At 38.3% G+C, this 19,372-nt stretch overlaps 1 protein-coding gene across 1 annotated transcript in view; it reads left to right on the top strand.

The window, feature by feature from the left end:
• The window catches only part of LOC117821352 (glutamate receptor-interacting protein 2-like), a 47,150-nt gene extending 30,881 nt beyond the window's left edge, over positions 1 to 16,269 (top strand). Inside the window, exons 13-24 of the mRNA XM_034695556.1 lie at positions 2,796 to 2,941; positions 3,023 to 3,103; positions 3,448 to 3,511; positions 3,932 to 4,077; positions 4,577 to 4,721; positions 5,016 to 5,155; positions 5,623 to 5,805; positions 5,893 to 6,052; positions 8,183 to 8,297; positions 8,657 to 8,881; positions 13,306 to 13,452; positions 14,325 to 16,269. Of these exons, the coding sequence (XP_034551447.1) occupies positions 2,796 to 2,941; positions 3,023 to 3,103; positions 3,448 to 3,511; positions 3,932 to 4,077; positions 4,577 to 4,721; positions 5,016 to 5,155; positions 5,623 to 5,805; positions 5,893 to 6,052; positions 8,183 to 8,297; positions 8,657 to 8,881; positions 13,306 to 13,452; positions 14,325 to 14,522 (1,750 nt within the window). The 3' untranslated portion in view covers positions 14,523 to 16,269. The remainder of the gene's footprint in view (positions 1 to 2,795; positions 2,942 to 3,022; positions 3,104 to 3,447; positions 3,512 to 3,931; positions 4,078 to 4,576; positions 4,722 to 5,015; positions 5,156 to 5,622; positions 5,806 to 5,892; positions 6,053 to 8,182; positions 8,298 to 8,656; positions 8,882 to 13,305; positions 13,453 to 14,324) is intronic.
• Positions 16,270 to 19,372: the final 3,103 nt, after the last annotated feature.

The following is a 19,372-nucleotide window of genomic DNA, read 5'->3' as shown; positions in this document are numbered from 1 at the left end:
GTGTGATGTTTGTGTCATTTTGTATGTGTGTGTGAGTGAGCACGTTCACTGAAGTGACTTTAAACGTTCATGTAAGGTCAGTGCTTTGCGTGTCTATTTAAAGCCTGGTAGTCATATGTAATACTATAGATGGTATTTTAAACATTCAGCTTATGTGATAAATGGTGTCAGATGGCATGAATGTGTCACTTATTATTATCCTGAAAGAAGAAATCAAAATAAAGCCTATCTGATACTTGTGCGGACATAATGACATCACTGGTGGATTAATTTTGAAATAAATATCAATCAATCAATCAAGCTTTATTTATATAGCACCTTTCATACAAATCAAATGCAACCCAAAGTGCTTTACAGCGATTAAAAACAAGAAAGAAGCAGAAATTTAAAAATGGCAAGACATATTAAAAAACAGAAATGGATTTTAAAATAGAGACTAATGCACACCAACAACAATAAAATATGTGTAATTAAAATAAGTTAAAGTAAAATGTCAATAAAACTGAGTAAATAAATAAAAATAAAATAAGATAAACTGTTAAAATCAATAAAATAATAAAGCAGCATTTAAATCAATATAACAGTAAAAAGTAAGTAATAAAATTGTTAAACCCTGTATAAAAGACAGACTGAATAAATATGTTTTTAGTTTACGTTTAAAAGTCTCAATAGCTCCCCTCAGACCCTCTGAGGCTGTTCCATAGTTTAGGAGCGTAGTGGCTGAAAGCAGCGTCACTGAATGTTTATGTTCTCCTCTGAGGAACAGCTAAAAGAGAAGAGCCGGAGGATCTGAGAGGCCTTTCTGGTTCATACACTAAAAGCTGATATGTAGTCTGGTGTGAGGCCATGCAGCGCCTAAAAACTAGTAAAATAATTTTAAATTCAAGACGAAAAGAAACAGGCAGCCAATGTAAAGATTTTAAAACAGGCGTAATGTGTGCTCTCCTTCTGGTCTTCATTAAAACTTGTGCTGCTGCATTTTGTATTAATTGCAGTGCGTTAATTGTGTTCTTTGGAAGACCAGAAAGGAGAGCATTACAGTAGTCTAACCTGCTGGTAATAAAAGCGTGCATTAGTCTCTCTGTGTTGCTCAGAGAGAGAAACGGCCTCACTCTAGAAATGTTCTTTAAATAATGAAAAGGTGTTTTGGTAATAAAACGAACATGTGGTTTAAAATTAAAATCAGAGTCAAATAAAACACCTAAGTTTCTTGCTTCTTGGCTTGGGTTAAGTCCATGAATATTTAGTGTGGAGGCCAGTTTCTCTCTCTGAGCCTTTGAGCCAATGACAAATAGAGAATATAACGCCACATTATGTAAGTGGGTTCATCATTTCAGTTCTGTGCGAAGGGAAAAGTAGCTATCACTGACATCTGACTCAAGACCCTCAAATTTGGTTTGGATTTTGAGGAGCTGAGGCACTGAGGGACCTAGGGTTTAACTTCTTATTAAAAACAATTTAACTTGATATATATTAGATAACAGTAAAGGTATAACCTTATCCATGTGTATACATTTCTTTGATACCTGCTGGACTTTTTTTTACACTGTCAGGTGTTTCTTTTCCAAACCTAGCATCATTCACAGTTACTTTATAAGAATCCCCAAGGAGATAAAGTTGGAATTGAAGACATTTACCTTTATTTTTTTAGGAAATGTGACATCCATGTCACTTTTTTTCTCATATTTTCTAGACCTATTAAACAGATTAATAGCAAAAAAAATTATCATATCAACATATAGTAATATAATATGATTTGTACGATATTGTTACATTTACACCAATGAACTATGTTGAAATAAATAGTTTTCCCTCCTTTTTTTATTGTATAAACTGTTGCAACACAAATCAATTCACTAAGTCAGATTCCCAAATGGGGGTACGCGTACCCCTAGCATTTAATTTTTATTTCAATGCAACATCAAATGGAGCACTATTTCCCAATCCAGCATATTCATTCATAAAATATAGAATTTTCAAAACCGCTTGGACCAGACGGTCTCCTACTGTTGACGTCAATCGTTCAGCGGGTGATCACGTACATTTGCATGATAATAAAAGTGCGGCCAGGAGGATAACAATGGACAGGTGGTTGAAATGCTTCTTGTTTGACAGAAATAAATCGGTGTGCTCCTTGGGCCATCAGAAGGACTAGCTGCCACAATCTTTAATTATTTCTGAAAATATTGCACTACAAAAGTATAGAATTTGTGTCATCTTTCATTTCAATGTTACTATGACACTATTATTTCCTGAAAATTTTTCTCTGCCATGCAAGGGGGTACTTGGCTGAAATTGGTTTTGAAAAGGGGTACGCAAGTCAAAAAACTTTGAGAACCCCTGCACTAAGTAATTTCATTCAGATAAACTCATGTTTGAATTTTATATTGTAACCGCAAATACATTTCCTTGTTTGGCTCCCAGGCGTCGGCCTCATCACTCCCTGCAGATAGCTTTACATGGAGACATTGAGGAGTGATGAGCAAAACATAATGAACACCCCCCTGGAGCCCACAGGTGGATGCTGGGGTGGTGGTAGAAATAAAATTCATCTATAGGCATGCAGGCAGCAGAGGCGTTGACAGGCAGAGGGAGAGATGGGAGATTTTTCCAGTTTAAATAGCCCGCCAATTTGAGAGGCAGAGGGCAGGATTGGATGATGGTTATGAGAGTGGGACATGTGACATATATAGCAGTGCAGCTCGAGTTGTCTGCATGAACTAGCTCGCAGGCGTCGCTCCATTTACTTTCACTTATTAGTGTTTGTGTGTGTGTTTTTTTTCTTCTGTGTGTAGGTGTGGGCTGCTGCAGGTTGGAGACAGACTGTTGTCAATAAATGGGATCCCAGCTGAAGATGGCACCTTGGAAGAAGCCCATCAGCTGCTCAGAGACTCGGCTCTGGCAAATAAAGTCACAGTGGAGGTCGAGTTTGATGTTGCAGGTATCTCATTTGTCTCTCTGTTCTATGTATACGTATACTTGTTCTTTCTTACTCACATACACCTTTTGATTCCCAAAATAGAGTCAGTGGTCCCCAGCAGTGGCACTTTCCATGTCAAACTACCAAAGAGGAGAGGAGTGGAGCTTGGCATCACCATCAGTGGTGAGTTTGGAAACACTTGGACATACAGCAGGGGGCAGTGTTGCAACATATTACTCCATAGAGCCTGAAAATAGTAAATGTCCTTTGAATTGGTGTTCTGTGATCCATACAACTCAAGCTTGCAAAACAATGAGAGCACATACCTCATTACCTCTGAATAATACTGGCCTGTACCAGCATTCATTATTACCCTTTTTCGCTCTAACTAGCTCTAAAAATACACAAATGGGGAGCTGAGTGCGGCTAAAGGAATTATAGTGGTGTAAATGTTGAGACATGATACAGTTTTATCCACACTTTAAATCCTGAGATACAAAAAAAACACTCTTTTCTTCTTTTACCAGCAAGTAAGAAACCTGGCAAGCCCCTCATCATCTCTGACATTCGAAAAGGGAGCATAGCACACAGGTACGTCCCATCAAACATGGCTACAAATTATATAAAATAGTTGTTATATAACAGCCTAAGGGATTTATTTGAGGTTATGACAGAGACATTATATCTCAGTGCTTTACAGCTCAGGATGAACTTTGTTTTTGAGGCTTATGTGGGATTATTAAAGAACTAAATAAAATTGTTTGGTGAATCCACTGTGTAATATGAGCCTAATTGGATTGAGCTATCAAAACTGGATCAGTAGGACAGTGCAGACACATTTCAGAAGGGCTCAGTGTTGATTAGGTTGAAGGCGAGGTTAGGGTCACTCCAAAGGATCCCACTGCGACATGGGGCTAATAGGATTCTCATAGTGAGTCAGGAGGAAGCAGCACAGGCCCTGCATGGCCCCAGTTAATAGTTGTGGTTCTCTCTTCTCTTTGTTTCCGGCAGAACAGGCACTCTGGAGCCTGGAGACCGGCTGCTCGCCATAGACAGTGTGCGGCTGGAGAACTGCACCATGGAGGACGCCATGCACGTCCTGGATCAGTCCGAGGACATGGTCAAATTGAGAATCCAGAAAGATGAGGACAACATCGGTACATTAATCCCCTTAATACACCAAACGTACAACCTGTTATTGAAGCAGAAGTGAACAATAACAAAAGTACAATTAGTACCGCTTTTAAGTTTCAGTTTGATTCCATTATTTCTTGAAATACTCTAAAATTCACATTTATTTTACAGCTCAGGTCACTATTTAAACGTAGATTATGATTCTATACAACAAGTTGATCTTACAAACAAGTACATAAAAGAAAGGTGATCTGTGAAAGAAAGCACGCATGTGATTGGATGAGAGCGTAGAGAGATTAGTTCTTGCATATGGGACCCTATGGCCCACAGCAGCCTGTTACATTTGGACAGTAAAGCCAAAGCTTGAATATGACTGGTACCTTCACTCGTGTTGAATGTTACAATATCAGAAAAGCAGGACTGTTACTTGTAGTTGAATATTTGTATTTTAGTTTGAATATCCTCATAATGTGTGTGTATAATCATATGTGCCATCTCTGCTGTTCCCTCCATGTGCTGCAGATGAGTTGGAGATGTCGGGCTCTATAATCTACACAGTTGAGCTGAAGAGATATAACGGTCCCCTGGGCATCACGATTTCAGGCACAGAGGAGCCCTTTGACCCCATTGTCATTTCTGGCCTCACTAAGAAAGGCTTGGCAGAGAGGTGAGCAGGGGAGGAGGGGGTCATGATAGTTAATTGAGGAGATGATGTCACCTTCATACCTGAGGTCAAGAAGAGTAAGTCATAGCTGTAGTTCGCACTTATTAGCATTTTTTCCGTCTCCAACATAAACAACACACTAAACAATGGTTGTCTCGTCTTTGTCTGCAACAAGAAGCCTCTTTGTTTTGCGGTTCAGTCGGCGCACTGGCAGCCTGACAGTTTCCCCGGTCAGCGTGTCGGTACTGTCTGGTGTAATCTGGTGTCTCTGTCTCCTCTGCCCTCCTAACCCCACAGGACCGGGGCCATTCACATAGGGGACAGAGTCCTGGCAATCAATGGGGTCAGTCTGAAAGGAAAACCACTGAGCGAGGCCATCCACCTCCTGCAGATGGCCGGGGAATCGGTCACCCTAAAAATAAAAAAACAAGCTGACCGTACGTTGTTGTTGTTTTCCTCTATTCAAATTGTTTTGATTGTTTATAGCAGCATATAAAAAATTAACTGAACAATGCATTCACTCAAATAAGCAACATGAAAGAAGTGAAAAAACATCAGAGACATATGAGAATTCTCAGCAGTATTATTGTACACACAATCACTTTTTCTTTCATTTTCAACTGTCATGTTACATGGCATTCTTTCCCTTTAGACAAGATGTTTCGTTGCAGTTGTTATTTTGCACAAATCATTTTCATTACTTCCCTTTGTCTATTCTCTTGCATTCCCTCAATGCCAAATTTAAGCTAAAACAATATAAAAAGAGAATACATCAGAGTTTATCATGCCTAAAATTTATTGATTTCAGATTCAAAGGCATCCAGGCGTGTTTTATTTTTACATTTTAGAATAACTTGGAGGATGATGATGCCGTTTCCTTCTGTAACTTCTTGTTTATTCCCAGGATCTGATAGATGTCACTTCGTGGACAGAGAAGCTGCGTTTTTAAGCGACACAGAGGACGATCTGACAGACTTCCCAAAAAACAGTAAACACTCAGAGATTTATTCTGCCACTGTGCCCAGTATAGACTCCGCAATGAGCTCCTGGGATAGCTCAGGGTTTGACGCAGGCTACAGCAGCCAAGGTGAGTCACAACACGGCTCTCGCTGTCAAAAAAATCACAGATTTTAACTTCTCATACTAATGAGGTCAGTGGATTTTGGCTTTTTAGGAACATATCTTCACAAAGCGTCTGATATTCTGCTCAATCCGAGTGAGTGGCGTCGCACACAGCACAGGAGCCAAACTAGTTCTAGTTCTGCAGGCCTTCTTCACCACACCTCACTGTATGATGGAAGGTTTACTGAAGATGAGTGGGACAAGATACCTGGGTGAGTGCACAGACATGCAATCTACTGTCTGTCAACATGTTTCATTTCTGTGCAGCTTTAAATGTTTCTTTGTATTTCATAATATAGGGCTTTTATTGTTTATTAAATCATATATAGAGGTGGACAGTCAGTACTTTTTCAGAACTATTACTCAATGACTTTTTTGGATATTCCAATTTTACATCACTTTATACTTCTGCTCCACTGAGGTGAAAAGATAAGGAATGCACATGTAATACATTAAACAAATAGAGAACACTTTTTCAGATCAACCCAGTAGTTCTTAACCTTCTTTTAGAAAGTTGGTGTGATCCCTTGTCACTGTAAAAACTTATAAGTTATCTCAACTTAAAATGATAAGTGATTCTGTGTCCGGCGGGACAGTAAGACTCTGCAAGTTACAGACTTCAGAGCAGCGAAGGGGGCTGATTTATTTATAATAATCCCTCCTAATTTAAATAAATAACAATAAGATCCTATTTACTATGTACGTTAAGTTACACAAGTACACAGAGAGTAGATCAAACATAACTAGCCACATATAAAATTCAAATGTTTGAAGTGTTTACTGTATGTTTTTGTTGATTGTTACTGTTTTGGTTTTTGTTTCTAACTCTGTAAAGCACTTTGAATTCTTCTTTGTATGAATGGTGCTTTATAAATAAACCTCCCCTGCCTAAGTAGTAAAAAATATGAAGTTTTCTTGACAATAGGCAAATTTTTTTTGAGAAAACCTCAATTTTTTATTACAACTCCATCTTATATGTTAGGAATACTCTATATTAGTATGCAGGGCAATTTAGTTTTGTACCCTGAACTTATATCTTTATGTAAGCACAACTAAACAGCAAGAGTGGTTTGAACTCAAAATAATTCATGCAACTAGTTCACTTATCATTTTAAGTTGAGAGAACTAGTTCATTTGCAAAAACAGATACATTTATACACTTTCAAAAAACATATTTCTTTTTTGATATAGATTCCTAATAAAGTTACATTTTCAAGATACCTCTGATTTAGGAAGGTCATTTTGACTTAGTCAAAGCCACCAACCTCAGTTGATTGATAATACCAAAAACTAGTAATTGAAATTTTTTTTTTTTTTTTAAACATTTTCTAGTTTTTCAAAAGTGAGTTAATTGTTTTTGCAAATTAGCTCTTCACTTATACGTTTTTACTGTGATTTTCAGATTTCTGTATGTTTTCAGAGCCCCAAAAAGGTAACCTTGGTACATTGTAATTTTAAAATTTCTCACACATAATGTCAAGTCCAGAACATGAACTTTTTCAATTTTTTTTTGCTCTTTTCAACATCTCATGACCTCTCAGAGAAGTCTGTGTGACCTTTCAGAAGGGCCAAACCTCAAAGTTGGCTAGATACTAATTTAATTATTCGAGTTATACTTCCAAACTTCACCAGAGCACTTTGAATACAGGGCTCTATTTCTAAATGTAGTAGTTTGACTTGAGTAAATATGGGCATCATTTTTCCTTGATTTTCCACCTCTGCATATAAATAAGAGCTTTTGTGATTTCTTTTCCCCTCTTTGGGTTCATTGACAAATACAAACTGTACTGTCTGAGTTATTTCCTCTCCATTTGTGTTGTATGCTTTCCTGTTTTGTGCTTTTCCAAACTGTCCTTTTTTTCTTCTTTCTCAGGTATTCTCTCTCTCATCTGCTTTACTAACTGCCCACGAGCTCTTTGGTGTTTCACATAGATGCATCTTTTTGTGTCACCCCCTTGTCTACAACAAACAAAACCGTTTCTCCTGAAAGCATCTAAAGCGCCCAAGGATACATCAGCCTTATGTGTCTCTTCACACCTCTTCTTTTTTTTTCACCTGAACTCTGTGTCACATGATTTCAATACCCTGCTCTTTTTTTGCGTGACATTACTTTTGTACAATTGAACTCCTTTTAAAGGCTCTGTCTAAAATAGCGGACTCCTCAGCAATTGAGCCGCCTCAAGGGAATTTAAAAAATAAAGTCCTCAATGAGGCCCTGAGAGATTTTCCGAGGGGGGATTCTCCAGCGCACAAAACCCCAAAAAAACTGCTTTTCCCATGCTGCACCAGCGGCGGCGAGATCGCAGGGCTGCTCTCATGTTCTGGTTCCTGCGTTGTCATAGATTCGTCAGCCCTCCTCGTTGCCATGGCACCCTGAACCAGGAAGACAGCTTTTGGTCCCAGGCTCTGCAGGACCTCGAGACCTGCGGCCAGTCTGAAATTCTCAGGGAGCTTGAGGTAGGCCTCACCTGACAGCTCCACCCCTCCTCCTCCTCTTCCCCCTGCTGCTGTTTTTTCTCCTGCTCCATCTGTTTAGTCCTGCTGGTTTATTCATAGACCAGTGTCAGCCTAAATGAACATGCCAGATGAAGCATTATGATAATCACCAGAGTGTAATCTGTTATTTAATCTGACACGACAGGCCGGGCACCTGCTGCCATACTGACCCAGGAAGGCTTTTCCAGAATCAGGCTTTGCATACACTTATGATAGGTTATCCGTGTGTGTGTGTGTGTGTGTGTGTGTGTGTGTGCATGTGTGTGTATTTTACTTTCCCATAACCCTCTACTAATCCACTTTATTTTATGCTCTTTCAGGCATCCATGACAGGTAGCGCTCTCAGTCTGTACCTAGAGGAGACCAAAACCAACGATGACTCAATGTTTAAGTCTGACATTAGTCCTATTAAGAGGGAGGGAGTCCATGTAGAGTGTAAGACCAGAAGCAACCAGAACATGTCAACCGGAACCAGAGATGCAACATCTAGAGGCAAAGGGGACCCCACAGACATCCTGTCCCCTACCACTCTGGCATTGCACAAGGTAGCTCTTTTACCTGGCATCATAAGTTTTACATATAGGAAAACATTCTCGCCCCAAAAAACAACAAAAATCCATACCATAAATATTATTATAATATATGTAATATAACTTTTTGGATAGTACAAACCTTATGAATAAAGCAACACTTTTAGAATCAGTTGAAGAAATTGACTAAAACATGACTCAACTATTTCTAAACTGTTGCAGAATTTAGCCAGTAAGCCCTAATTAGCCCAAACCAATTAAACATTGTCGTAGGTTGGTAAAAGGAAAGTAGTGAAGGAGGAAAGGGGGCTTTTTTTTTGAGGCACTATCATGGCATCCCTGGATGTGACGGTCAGGAAATTGTCAGTTTATTTCCAAGAGGCTTTAACACCACTCTGAATGCAACAACCAGGCACCCAGTACGCTGCTAAGCTAGGTTGCTCGTGTCATTATTCAGTTTCATATGGCATGGCAACAAATTATTCTAATATTTTTTAAGGGAAAATAAATAAATAGAAATAATCCAAAACAAACAGACAAAAACAAAACAAAACAAAACAGAAAATTATGCTAATAATGATCATTTTAAAAAAGGGGAAAGTTAAAACATAAAAATAATCCCAAAACAAAACAAAAACAAACAAACAAACAAAAATAATTTAAAAAAGGGAAAGTAAATTATTGAAATATAATCCCAAAACAAACAGGCAAAAACAAAACAAAACAAATAAATTAAACTAATAATAATAATTTCAAAAAGGGAAAGTAAATAAATATAAATAATCGCAAAACAGACAAAAACAAAACTGAACAAAAATGTATAATAATTTAAAAAAAAGGGAAAGTAAATTAATATATATAATCCAAAAACGAACAGACAAACACATTACATTGACAGATTATTTACAGAAAGTCACAGTAAATAGTGCAGATTTTGACTTTACAACATTCTTGTCTGCCTCAATTGTTTTCTTTTTAATCTTGTGCCAGTTAGCAAACATTAGCATGCTGTCTGACTCAACTGAGATTCTGAAATCAGTCTGCCTATAAACACGATCAGGTTAAACTCTTATTGGAACAAACGTTGCTAAACTGAAATGAATGAACCAACAATTTTAAAATAAGTTGAAGAAATTGACTAAAACATGACTCAACTATTTCTAAAAACAACTGTTGCAGAATTTAGCCGGTAAGCTCTAAGTAGCCAAAACCAATAAAGCACTGTCTTAGGTTGGTAAAAGGAAAGTAGTGAAGGAGGACAGGGGGCCCTTTTTTTTCACCTGTGAGGCACTATCATGGCATCCCTGGATGTGACGGACAGGAAATTGTCAGTTTATTTCCAAGAGGCTTTATCACCAGGTGCAGTCCAGAATAGGGTTGCCAACTTTCAGACTACTAAATAAGGGACAGGTGCACAGTGCCATGGTGGTGTGAGTATGATGTGTGAATTCAGCATATATTCATATTCTGATTCAACTGGAAATGCAGAAAGTGTGTATATTCCCTTTAATCCTTACTGTATCATTATGTAACCTCATATGAATACACCTCAAAGAAACCTGAATTTTGCTCTTTACACCAAAAAACAGGCAAAAGAAAAATTAAATGCAAAAGAGGAGTATGACTCACCAAATGTACTTTTTCCATGGATACTTTTTGCTGCTCTTGACTGACTCAAGCAGTCCTTTGTCATTTTGAACAGCTAGAGAGAAGTCCTTACATGACAAGTCTTGGCACATTAGCGCTGTTTACAACTGATGCGCGTGAGGGGGCCTGTGATTGGATGACAGGCGGTGTGATTGGCTCATGATCTGCCACTGCCATTTTATCTGATCTAGGATCTGTTGAGTGCAGTCTGCTGTATTTACGAGAGTTAATAGTCAATATACGAGACAATTGAGGTCCCGTATGAAACAAACCGATTTAGCCCAATATACAGGATGTCCCAGCTAATACGGGACAGTTGGCAACCCTAGTCCAGAAGACCTCTGAATGCAACAACCAGGCAAACCAGTTAGCTGCTAAGCTAGGTAGCTAGTTTCATCATTCAGTTCTATATGGCATTGAGTTGAACAGAATGGTCATATGTTTGGTGTGACATGATTTTTCAGCGAACACTTCCCATTAATCAGGAACTTAAACTACCATCCAGTTAATTCAGTGGTGACATGATAGATTTAGAAAGTTTCACTTCAGTGACAGCCATCTTTGTTGTTTAGGAAATTGCCTCAACAGTGTTTAAACTCTCCCTATGTTAGACAAATGGTTGTGACTGAATCAGGTCGGATGCAAATCTGTTTGAATGGGAGGGGTATCAGATGCCTCTGCCAGAGCGAATAACACATGAGCTTGATGATCTGCTCTGATTTCCAAGCTATCCTGGAACTGAATTACACTTACAAATGGCACAAACAGGATTAACCCGAGCTAAATAGGGTACAGAAAATGCATGACACTGTTCTATCTGAAGAAAGTACATGGCAAAAAACTGTTAGGTTTTACCTGTTGTATCAGTGATGATCATTAGAATATAACTTACACTGGATTCTAGACTACATCACTATTCCTCCAGTGATTTGTAATTCTCCCTTTTTACCTGGTTGCTGTTACTTTACACAGCAACAGTTGTTTGTCTTCTCCTATTCTACTAAGCATGGCACCTTTGTACCATAAAATTCCACCATCATTTGCCAAATTTGTCAGAAAAAGTTGACATTGAGCTGCACTCACAGCTTGATAAACATTATACAAACAACAGCGTCCTGAGAGAGTCTGCCCATCATTAGGTTCCTACCTGCATGACTCCTCGACTCGACTCATCGTGTCTGTCAGTACGGTATAACTGGACCCAGTGGGTAACCTGGCCAGTCAGGACTTGCAGTGTGTGAATGACAAAAACACACAGCACTCATTAAATATTTCCGTAGCAGCTGCACATGCTGTGACTCCAGACTGTGCCTGTGTGCTCCCTGAGACGTCTTGTTAAGAGTCATCGGTGCATGTAGCTGCTCTGTATTTGTGTAGGGGACACAGCAAGTGCTTTCAACATTGAGTCAGTAGTGCTAGCTAAAATGAACTTTGGATTAGTTAGATTTAAAGAGCTATTTTTAAGAAGAGCAACTTTGGGAAGTATCTATTATCATTCCAACTGCTTTAAATGTTGATACTTCATATCAACAATCTTTATCTTATTTATGTAAATGGTGATTTTGATATGTTGAGACATTATTTCCACTTGTGGTAATCAAAACACTGTTCGGTTCTGTCCTTTAAGTCCACGTCAATGTCCTTCATTGTGGAAATATAAAGTGTTTGCAGTAGACACATCTTGTAATGATATCTTTGGAAGTCATCTGAAATCCCACATTAAAGCTGTTTCTTGTTTTGGTTAAACTTGCTGAGCTTGTTATCCAATGAGTTTAAATCCAAAAAGAAAAACATGACACAGAAGCATGTGGCCATGAAAACTTCACCTGTTTAGTGTACACAGAGGGTGGAGGCTGGATACCTGTGCACTTTTCTGAATGTGTTATAGTATCGTTGAGATAAGATTATTTGAGGTAATTTGGGCTCTACTGCTTTGTTTCCAGTCGTTAAATTAAAGCAATTATTTATTTTCCGTCTATTAGTGAAATGGAACATAGGATTCCAATTTCCAGTGTTTCCTCTGTATAAAACTGCAGCCAGTTGCTAGTTAGCTAAGCGCCTACTCATTACAAAAGAGAAAAAGCTGCAACATGAAGCAAGCTTAATCTTTTTGTTTCCAGTGGTGATAAGCTAAGCTAAAATGTATTTCTTTATTTCAATGTCCAAACTGGTAAAAGAGAAACATCACCTCAAAATCTATTGGCCTCAGTGAGAGAAATACTTACCCAAGCTAACAGTTGTTAGCTTGGGTAAGTCATGTCATGTAAAACTATTGTATTTATATTTAGGGCTTTACAATGTACATTAAAAACAGTTTTAACATTAATTTTTAATAAAAACTAGTGAGTTATCCTCATTGAACCCTGATCTGTGAGGTTTAAAGAACACCAATGCACTAAATCTTGATTTAAATGGTAAGTAATGGAGTTAAAAATTAGATATAAAATAATTGTATTGGGATCTTTTGGGGTTCTGACACTTTTGGATAATTGAATATGCCCTTGGTCAAATTGACCCAGGAATATTATTGCTGTTCCAGAGAAGCGAACACAACAGGAGAGTTAAGTTTGTATGAACTTTCATTAAAGTAAAGTATAACTAAAGTTAGTATATCTGTCTGCTGCATCAGTTTTTAACCATATTTCTATAGCCACTCCCCCAACTTTATAAAATTGCAAAGCTAAAATGCTTGAGTGCATTCTGTATGGTGCCAAACCCATCTATATTTATGTGTCTGAATGTGTAATGTGCTCTACATTCTTTGTAACTCTTCATTTCCATTTCATCTGTAGGTGACTATGAGGAAGGACATTGAGAGCCATGATTTTGGTTTTAGTGTGTCTGATGGTCTTCTGGAGAAAGGGGTTTATGTCAACATGATCCGCCCTGATGGCCCTGCTGATCTGGCAGGGTTGAAACCCTATGACCGCATTCTTCAGGTACTGTCAGTTTCAGTGCATTGAAAAAAAAAATACCACTCATACCACAGTTGGGCAATGGTTAAATTTGCTTAGGTTAGCATTACAACTGCCAGTAGAGACCATAGACTGTATAAAATATGGACGTAGTATCCATGACGTCACCCATCTGTTTCTGAAGCACTGTTTTGAGGCCGATGGTCGGCTGCAGCCATATTGCTGCTGTCGAGCGATCGTGACGTAAAGAGGTGGGCTTTGAGCCTCCTAGCCAACAGCTACAGTGTTCCCGCCTGTCAATCAAGTTATCTGTGCCTCTCATTGGAAGACTCGTTATCTCAATATCTTCGAAATTGGCGCGTTAGAAAAAAATTCACACCCCTGTACAGTGTGTGCCGATCGAGAAATGAGCTATCCAGACTACACTCGTCTTTTTTACCAGGCTGTAAACATGTTGGTTTCCGCTGTAAAGATTGGCTTTTTTGAATTGGTGTGTATGTGGTTTCCGGTACTTCCGGAGCCAGCCACAAGCAGATCCTCGATGAACTGCAGTTTTTAGCACTTCTGCATTGGACTCATATTTTTAGGCCAGAGGTTTCTGCTTGTTTACAACTGCCAGTAGAGACTCGAGAGAGGCACATGCCAATCAAAAGCTTTTTCATAACCCTTTTTTAATTTTTAACCTAAAAGAAGTTATTTTATGGAATGAGAATATTGTCTAAAATCGTTATTGTATTGAATGTTTTGCCTTCATGCTACTTTGTTATAGTTTCTGAACAGAGGCAGACCCATACAGTTATTTTTTCACTGCTATTCTACCATTTTACTCCTCTAAAATATTCTTAAAGTGGAAGTATGTTAAAAGTTGAATGATTTTATGGAGTCTGATCTTCCAGGTGAACCGTGTGCGGACCAGGGACTTGGACTGTTGTCTGACTGTGCCCCTAATTATAGAGGCAGGAGACAGCTTGGACTTGGTCATTAGCAGGAATCCACTGGCAGCCTCAGACAACGGGCTGCCCGACGACTGTGACGATCCCCTGAACTCACTGTTCTGCTTTCCAGAGCGCAGGACCAACACAATCGCCCTGTGACCACAAAGAAAGACTGACACTAGCTTTAAAACACTGCAGCGCTGGGACCCCACACCACAAACACACACACGCACGCACATCCTTCATGTACGGTTAAGTTTGTCACATTGTACCTCTCACACAGACCTTCACACTCACATCCAGCACGCGGAACATCCAGGAACAGCCGTTTGAAAGCATCGGCATGTGTTCACGATTGCCGGTTTTAGTCACTGTGTTCACATGATGCGTTTCAAAAGGAGGCTCTGGCTTCAGGGCAGCACCCACCCCTCACCCACCTCTTCCGACTCCAGAGGCAAAGCCACACGCAGGGTTATATAACAGCAGAGTCATAGCTTCAGACTGAGCCAGGATGTCAACACACATGCCTCAGCTCTGGAGAGACTGTAATGCTGCACGCACACACCATATACATATACTATCTTTTGCTTTAACAAGCTTCATGCTCCCTCTGGCAGAATGTTCCTTCAGTTGTTTTTCTTTATTTTATGCACACAAGATACACACATGCATTGCTACAGACATATGAAACACATACATACACTTTCACAGGGTTAAAGGGTGTAAGGTTTAAGCCACATTGTGCATATATAAGTTATTTCAGACAGGATTTGGCTCACAGCCCATCTTTCCAGCCTGTCCTCCTCCCTGCCTGCCCTGGAGTGGGGACAAGGCCTCCAAATAGTTTGAATCTGCTACTTGCCAAAAATAATTAGCTATATTTTCCCTTATATCTTAAATTATTGCATAAGAACACTTTTTGTTTGTTTTTTTCTTGCTGTTTCAGCCATATTTCACGAAGATGCACACAGTTCCACAACTTGCATGCATTTTTTTTTTCACCAACTCTACATTTGCACATCAAATGTTTACCTGTTATGATTTGTGATTTTCAAGTTAAAACCACCGTATAAATCAGGGTCTCCATATGTGGCATTGCACCAGAATGACTTATGATTTAGCTTGCAACCCCCCACACTTCCCTCAGCGAATCACATCCTTTCCTTAATCAAAGGATGAAATGCCTTTCAGTTTTCACTCATGATTAATTTTCTTGTTTTTACACCACATCTGAATGGATTGATTTCCAGTTGTGTTCATTTCTGCAGTAGCTATGAAAGTTCAAGCATGTTGAGCATGCATTCGGGTTGTCCTAAGCAAGTAGCTCTTACTTAAAATAATGCGTTAATGAAGCAATCTCTGTTTGCTCCCGCCGAGTCATTTTTATCATAAGACATTGTTTTTATAAAGCTTTTGTCTTACTGCCTCTGGAAATGACATCCATGTTTTGTTTTACGTATTGGCTGATGTGAAGATGTTGTGAGATAGTTGTACTGTTCTGTTTAGAGGAGCCTTAGAGACTGAGTATCCTTGGGACAAGACCTCTTTTTAAAAAATCTGTTTCAGACTCATGTCCAATGTTAAATGTCATGTTGTATACAGAGGCCTATTTTTAAGGTTTTATATTAATTTTGTGTATTGTACCTTACATTTTACTTTATAATGTATTATGGTATGCAGTGCTTTATTTTTACTTAACAGTATACGCACATACAGTATGGTGTTTTATGTGAGCTGTGATACTGAATGTGACTGCACAAATTTTGGTTTTATTTCCACATCTACCCTGAATATGTCAGGAATTGTTAAAAGGAACTTGAAAGATGTATTTAATATTATTTTATTTTTGTTATTTAATTTAACATAGAAATGTAATTCTTTTTATGAGAATAAAGTTACAAAACCATTTGGACTTCGCTCTTAATGATTTTCAATTTAGCTTTGTCCATTTGTTTGGCCATGTATGTTTCACACAAAGACTGGGTTTATTTACAATATAAGGAAAAATGACAAACTCAGAACAAGCTTCATTGAAAATACCAAGAAAATAGAGAAGCCAAACTACCTTAAACACTACATTAACCAAAAACACTACAATAACCGAAACAATATCTACTCTAAGGCCTCAAGAAAACACCTAACTTTCACAAAAGAAGTAATCACTAATCACAGTTAGGTATGCACATGCAGCCAAGGCTCACTGGCACTAGCAGCCTTCTTCCTCCTGCTTAAATGTTCCGCTCTTGATTGCCAATTCAGGTACAGGTACAGGTGAGCTCAATCACCTGCTGCTGCAGTGAGGCTGAGAGCTGCATGTGTGGAGTACAGAGAAGGGAGAGACAAAAGAAACAGAACAAGCGCCCCGGCACAAAACAAACACAAGATTGACACTCACTGGGTTTTGACCATTACCTGCACAGCTAGTAATCAGGAAATTTTAGCATGCTAACAAGTGAATGTAACAAATATAACACCTGCTAAAAATAAAGTGTTGAGGGGTTGACATTGTAAGATTTAAAGCTGCTGTTGGTAGGAATGGTGTAAAAAACATTTTCTGCTGGGTTTGGAGAAAAGGTCATAATGCCCATCGGTACTTATCAGTAAGTGGAGTAATTTCAGACTATTGCTAAATCTCTGCGTTTTCCAATGCCTTTGACGGCTCAATCATAGCTATCTCCAGCTTGATTGGTTAAGGGGTGGCTCCTACTACATCCTCCGATTGGTTATGAGTCCGGCACTATCATGACTGCACACACCTTGGGGTGCTAAGAGGAAATCTGGTTGGGAGGGATAGTGTTGACATTCAAAGTCCCTCTCTCTGAATAGATGTATACTCTGTGACTACCAACAGCAGCTTTAAATGAGTCTGTCATTAACGTTTAGCTAACTCACACAGCCTCACATTGCTGCAAGCAATACACATGACCTATGTCAAAAACATAGCTCAAATGTTTCATGCTAACACACCAAATTCAGCAAGTAAACATGCAAACATTGCACAAACTCAACATCCTTATAACAAGTGATGTTATTGTCAGATTGTTGGAATGCCAACAGAAGCACATAGCAAATATGGGCAATTAGCTAATTGAAGTCAGCTGAATGTCGTGCCCATGTTTAGCCCTACAAAGATGCTCTACTAAAGGAAGTGTTTTGCCAAAAAGGTGTCCATTAAGGGACTCACTTGAATTCACTGTAATGCATCTGCAAGCCACTGTTGATTGTCCAGGTAATGTGGATTAAAGTATTTGTAGTTTCAGTGCCTAAAAGGCTTTAGACAGACACAAGAGAAATGCCTAATTAAGCCAGTTAAATCTTTGAGGGTGAAATGTCAATGCAGTTACCACCTGCTAGGGGTGTTAGATTAATGTTGTGATGGACCCCTTAAAAATGTTAGGACAAGTGTCAATTACCTGCCACAGGGAGAGGTCAAAATGTTTTAGCAATGACCACTCAATGTAGGGCATTCAAACTCCTATGGATAGTTATTAAATGGACTAAAAAATAAGCTGTATTGTGGTTCCTTTAAGTAGCACTCAGTTGATTTTGTTTAAACCAGACACTTCAGGCTGTGCACACATTACCAAGTGCTTGTTAAGTCATCTTGAAAATTAAGAACTGCAATGATATCAAGCTGAAAGTCATTCCTGCATGGCCTGTAGGCATGTCCAGACTGATAAGATGATACTGTGGTATTTTTCTGCATATAAATCATTTGTGTGATTTAAAAACTGCTTTAAGCATATAACCCTTTTAATACCCAGTCATGATTATCATGGCAGGAATACAAAGTTATGGCAACACCATATTGAGTTTATGATTTACAGAGCAGTTTCATGTAATGGAATAAGAACCATTACAATTTTGCTTGACACTTCTTGTACTTAGATATTGAGGAACAAGGCAGCAATTGAGTTAACATTTTGATTGGGTAACAATATCATAATGCTACCAAAAAAAATTAAATCTTGAAATTAACCAGGGAAATTTCAAAGAATGCTTCAGAATTTTTGATAAACCTTTATGGAATTTTCGTGAAAACCTTCCAATTTTTTGGAATTGCTGGAGCTGTTCTGATAATTTTCAAGAATATTCCTGAAAAGTTTTGAGAATATTTTCCAGGTATGTCAAAAGATTTAGGGATTTTACTCATTATTTTCCCCAAATCTCAGAAATCTCAGAAATCTCAGAAATCTCAGTTGCCAGATTTTAAAGGGCTTTTCATGAAAAAGTTTGGATTTTTGGAAGTTTTCTGAAATTAAGGGAATCTTGTGTTTCCCAGTAGTTACAGGGGCACTTTTGATAATTTTACTGAAAATAGTATAACATTTTACTGGAAGCTTTAAAGATTTTTCCAGGGTATTCTCCAAGGAAATTTCTGGTATTTTTATTTGAACTTTAGAAACTTTCTCAAAAACTTTCAAGAATTCACTAAAAAAATTAAACTAATTTCATTATTTTTTTCTAGAGATTTACCAGGAACCTTCATGTAGTGCTAAAGAAAGTTCCGTAAACACTTCCAAGTGAATTTTCCTTCACTTGCAGAATTTTTTGGGGGGAAAACAAACTTTCTAAAGAGAATCCTGTAGAATTCCTGAATCAAAACTTCCATGACTTTCTGAAAACCTTCAGGGGATGTTACAAGAAAATTTTGCGACATTTTCCAGGAAAAAACAGTATACATTTTCCCCACTCCAAGGACATTTCCTGGAAACTCTTGGGAATTCATCGATATTTTCTGACATACTCACTCAAACTCTGTTGGTTCCCTAATTTCATGAATTTACCTGAAACTAAGAGTTTTTGGGGAAATTTGCAGGAAATTAAAACCATGACAGATTTTTCAGAAATATTCAAATACACTTTAAGTAATTTCCCGTATCTTTCTAGGGATTACTGAACTATTTGATGGGTTTTCCTGGACATACTCTGGAATGTTTCTAGGATATTTTCCCAGCATCTTTAAGACATTTTCATGAAACATTTGTAAAAGCCATTTTCATCTTTGC

Source organism: Notolabrus celidotus, chromosome 11 (genome assembly GCF_009762535.1).
Source record: "Notolabrus celidotus isolate fNotCel1 chromosome 11, fNotCel1.pri, whole genome shotgun sequence".
NCBI classification, from domain to species: Eukaryota; Metazoa; Chordata; class Actinopteri; order Labriformes; family Labridae; genus Notolabrus; species Notolabrus celidotus.
This window is presented reverse-complemented; position numbering and strand designations above follow the sequence as displayed.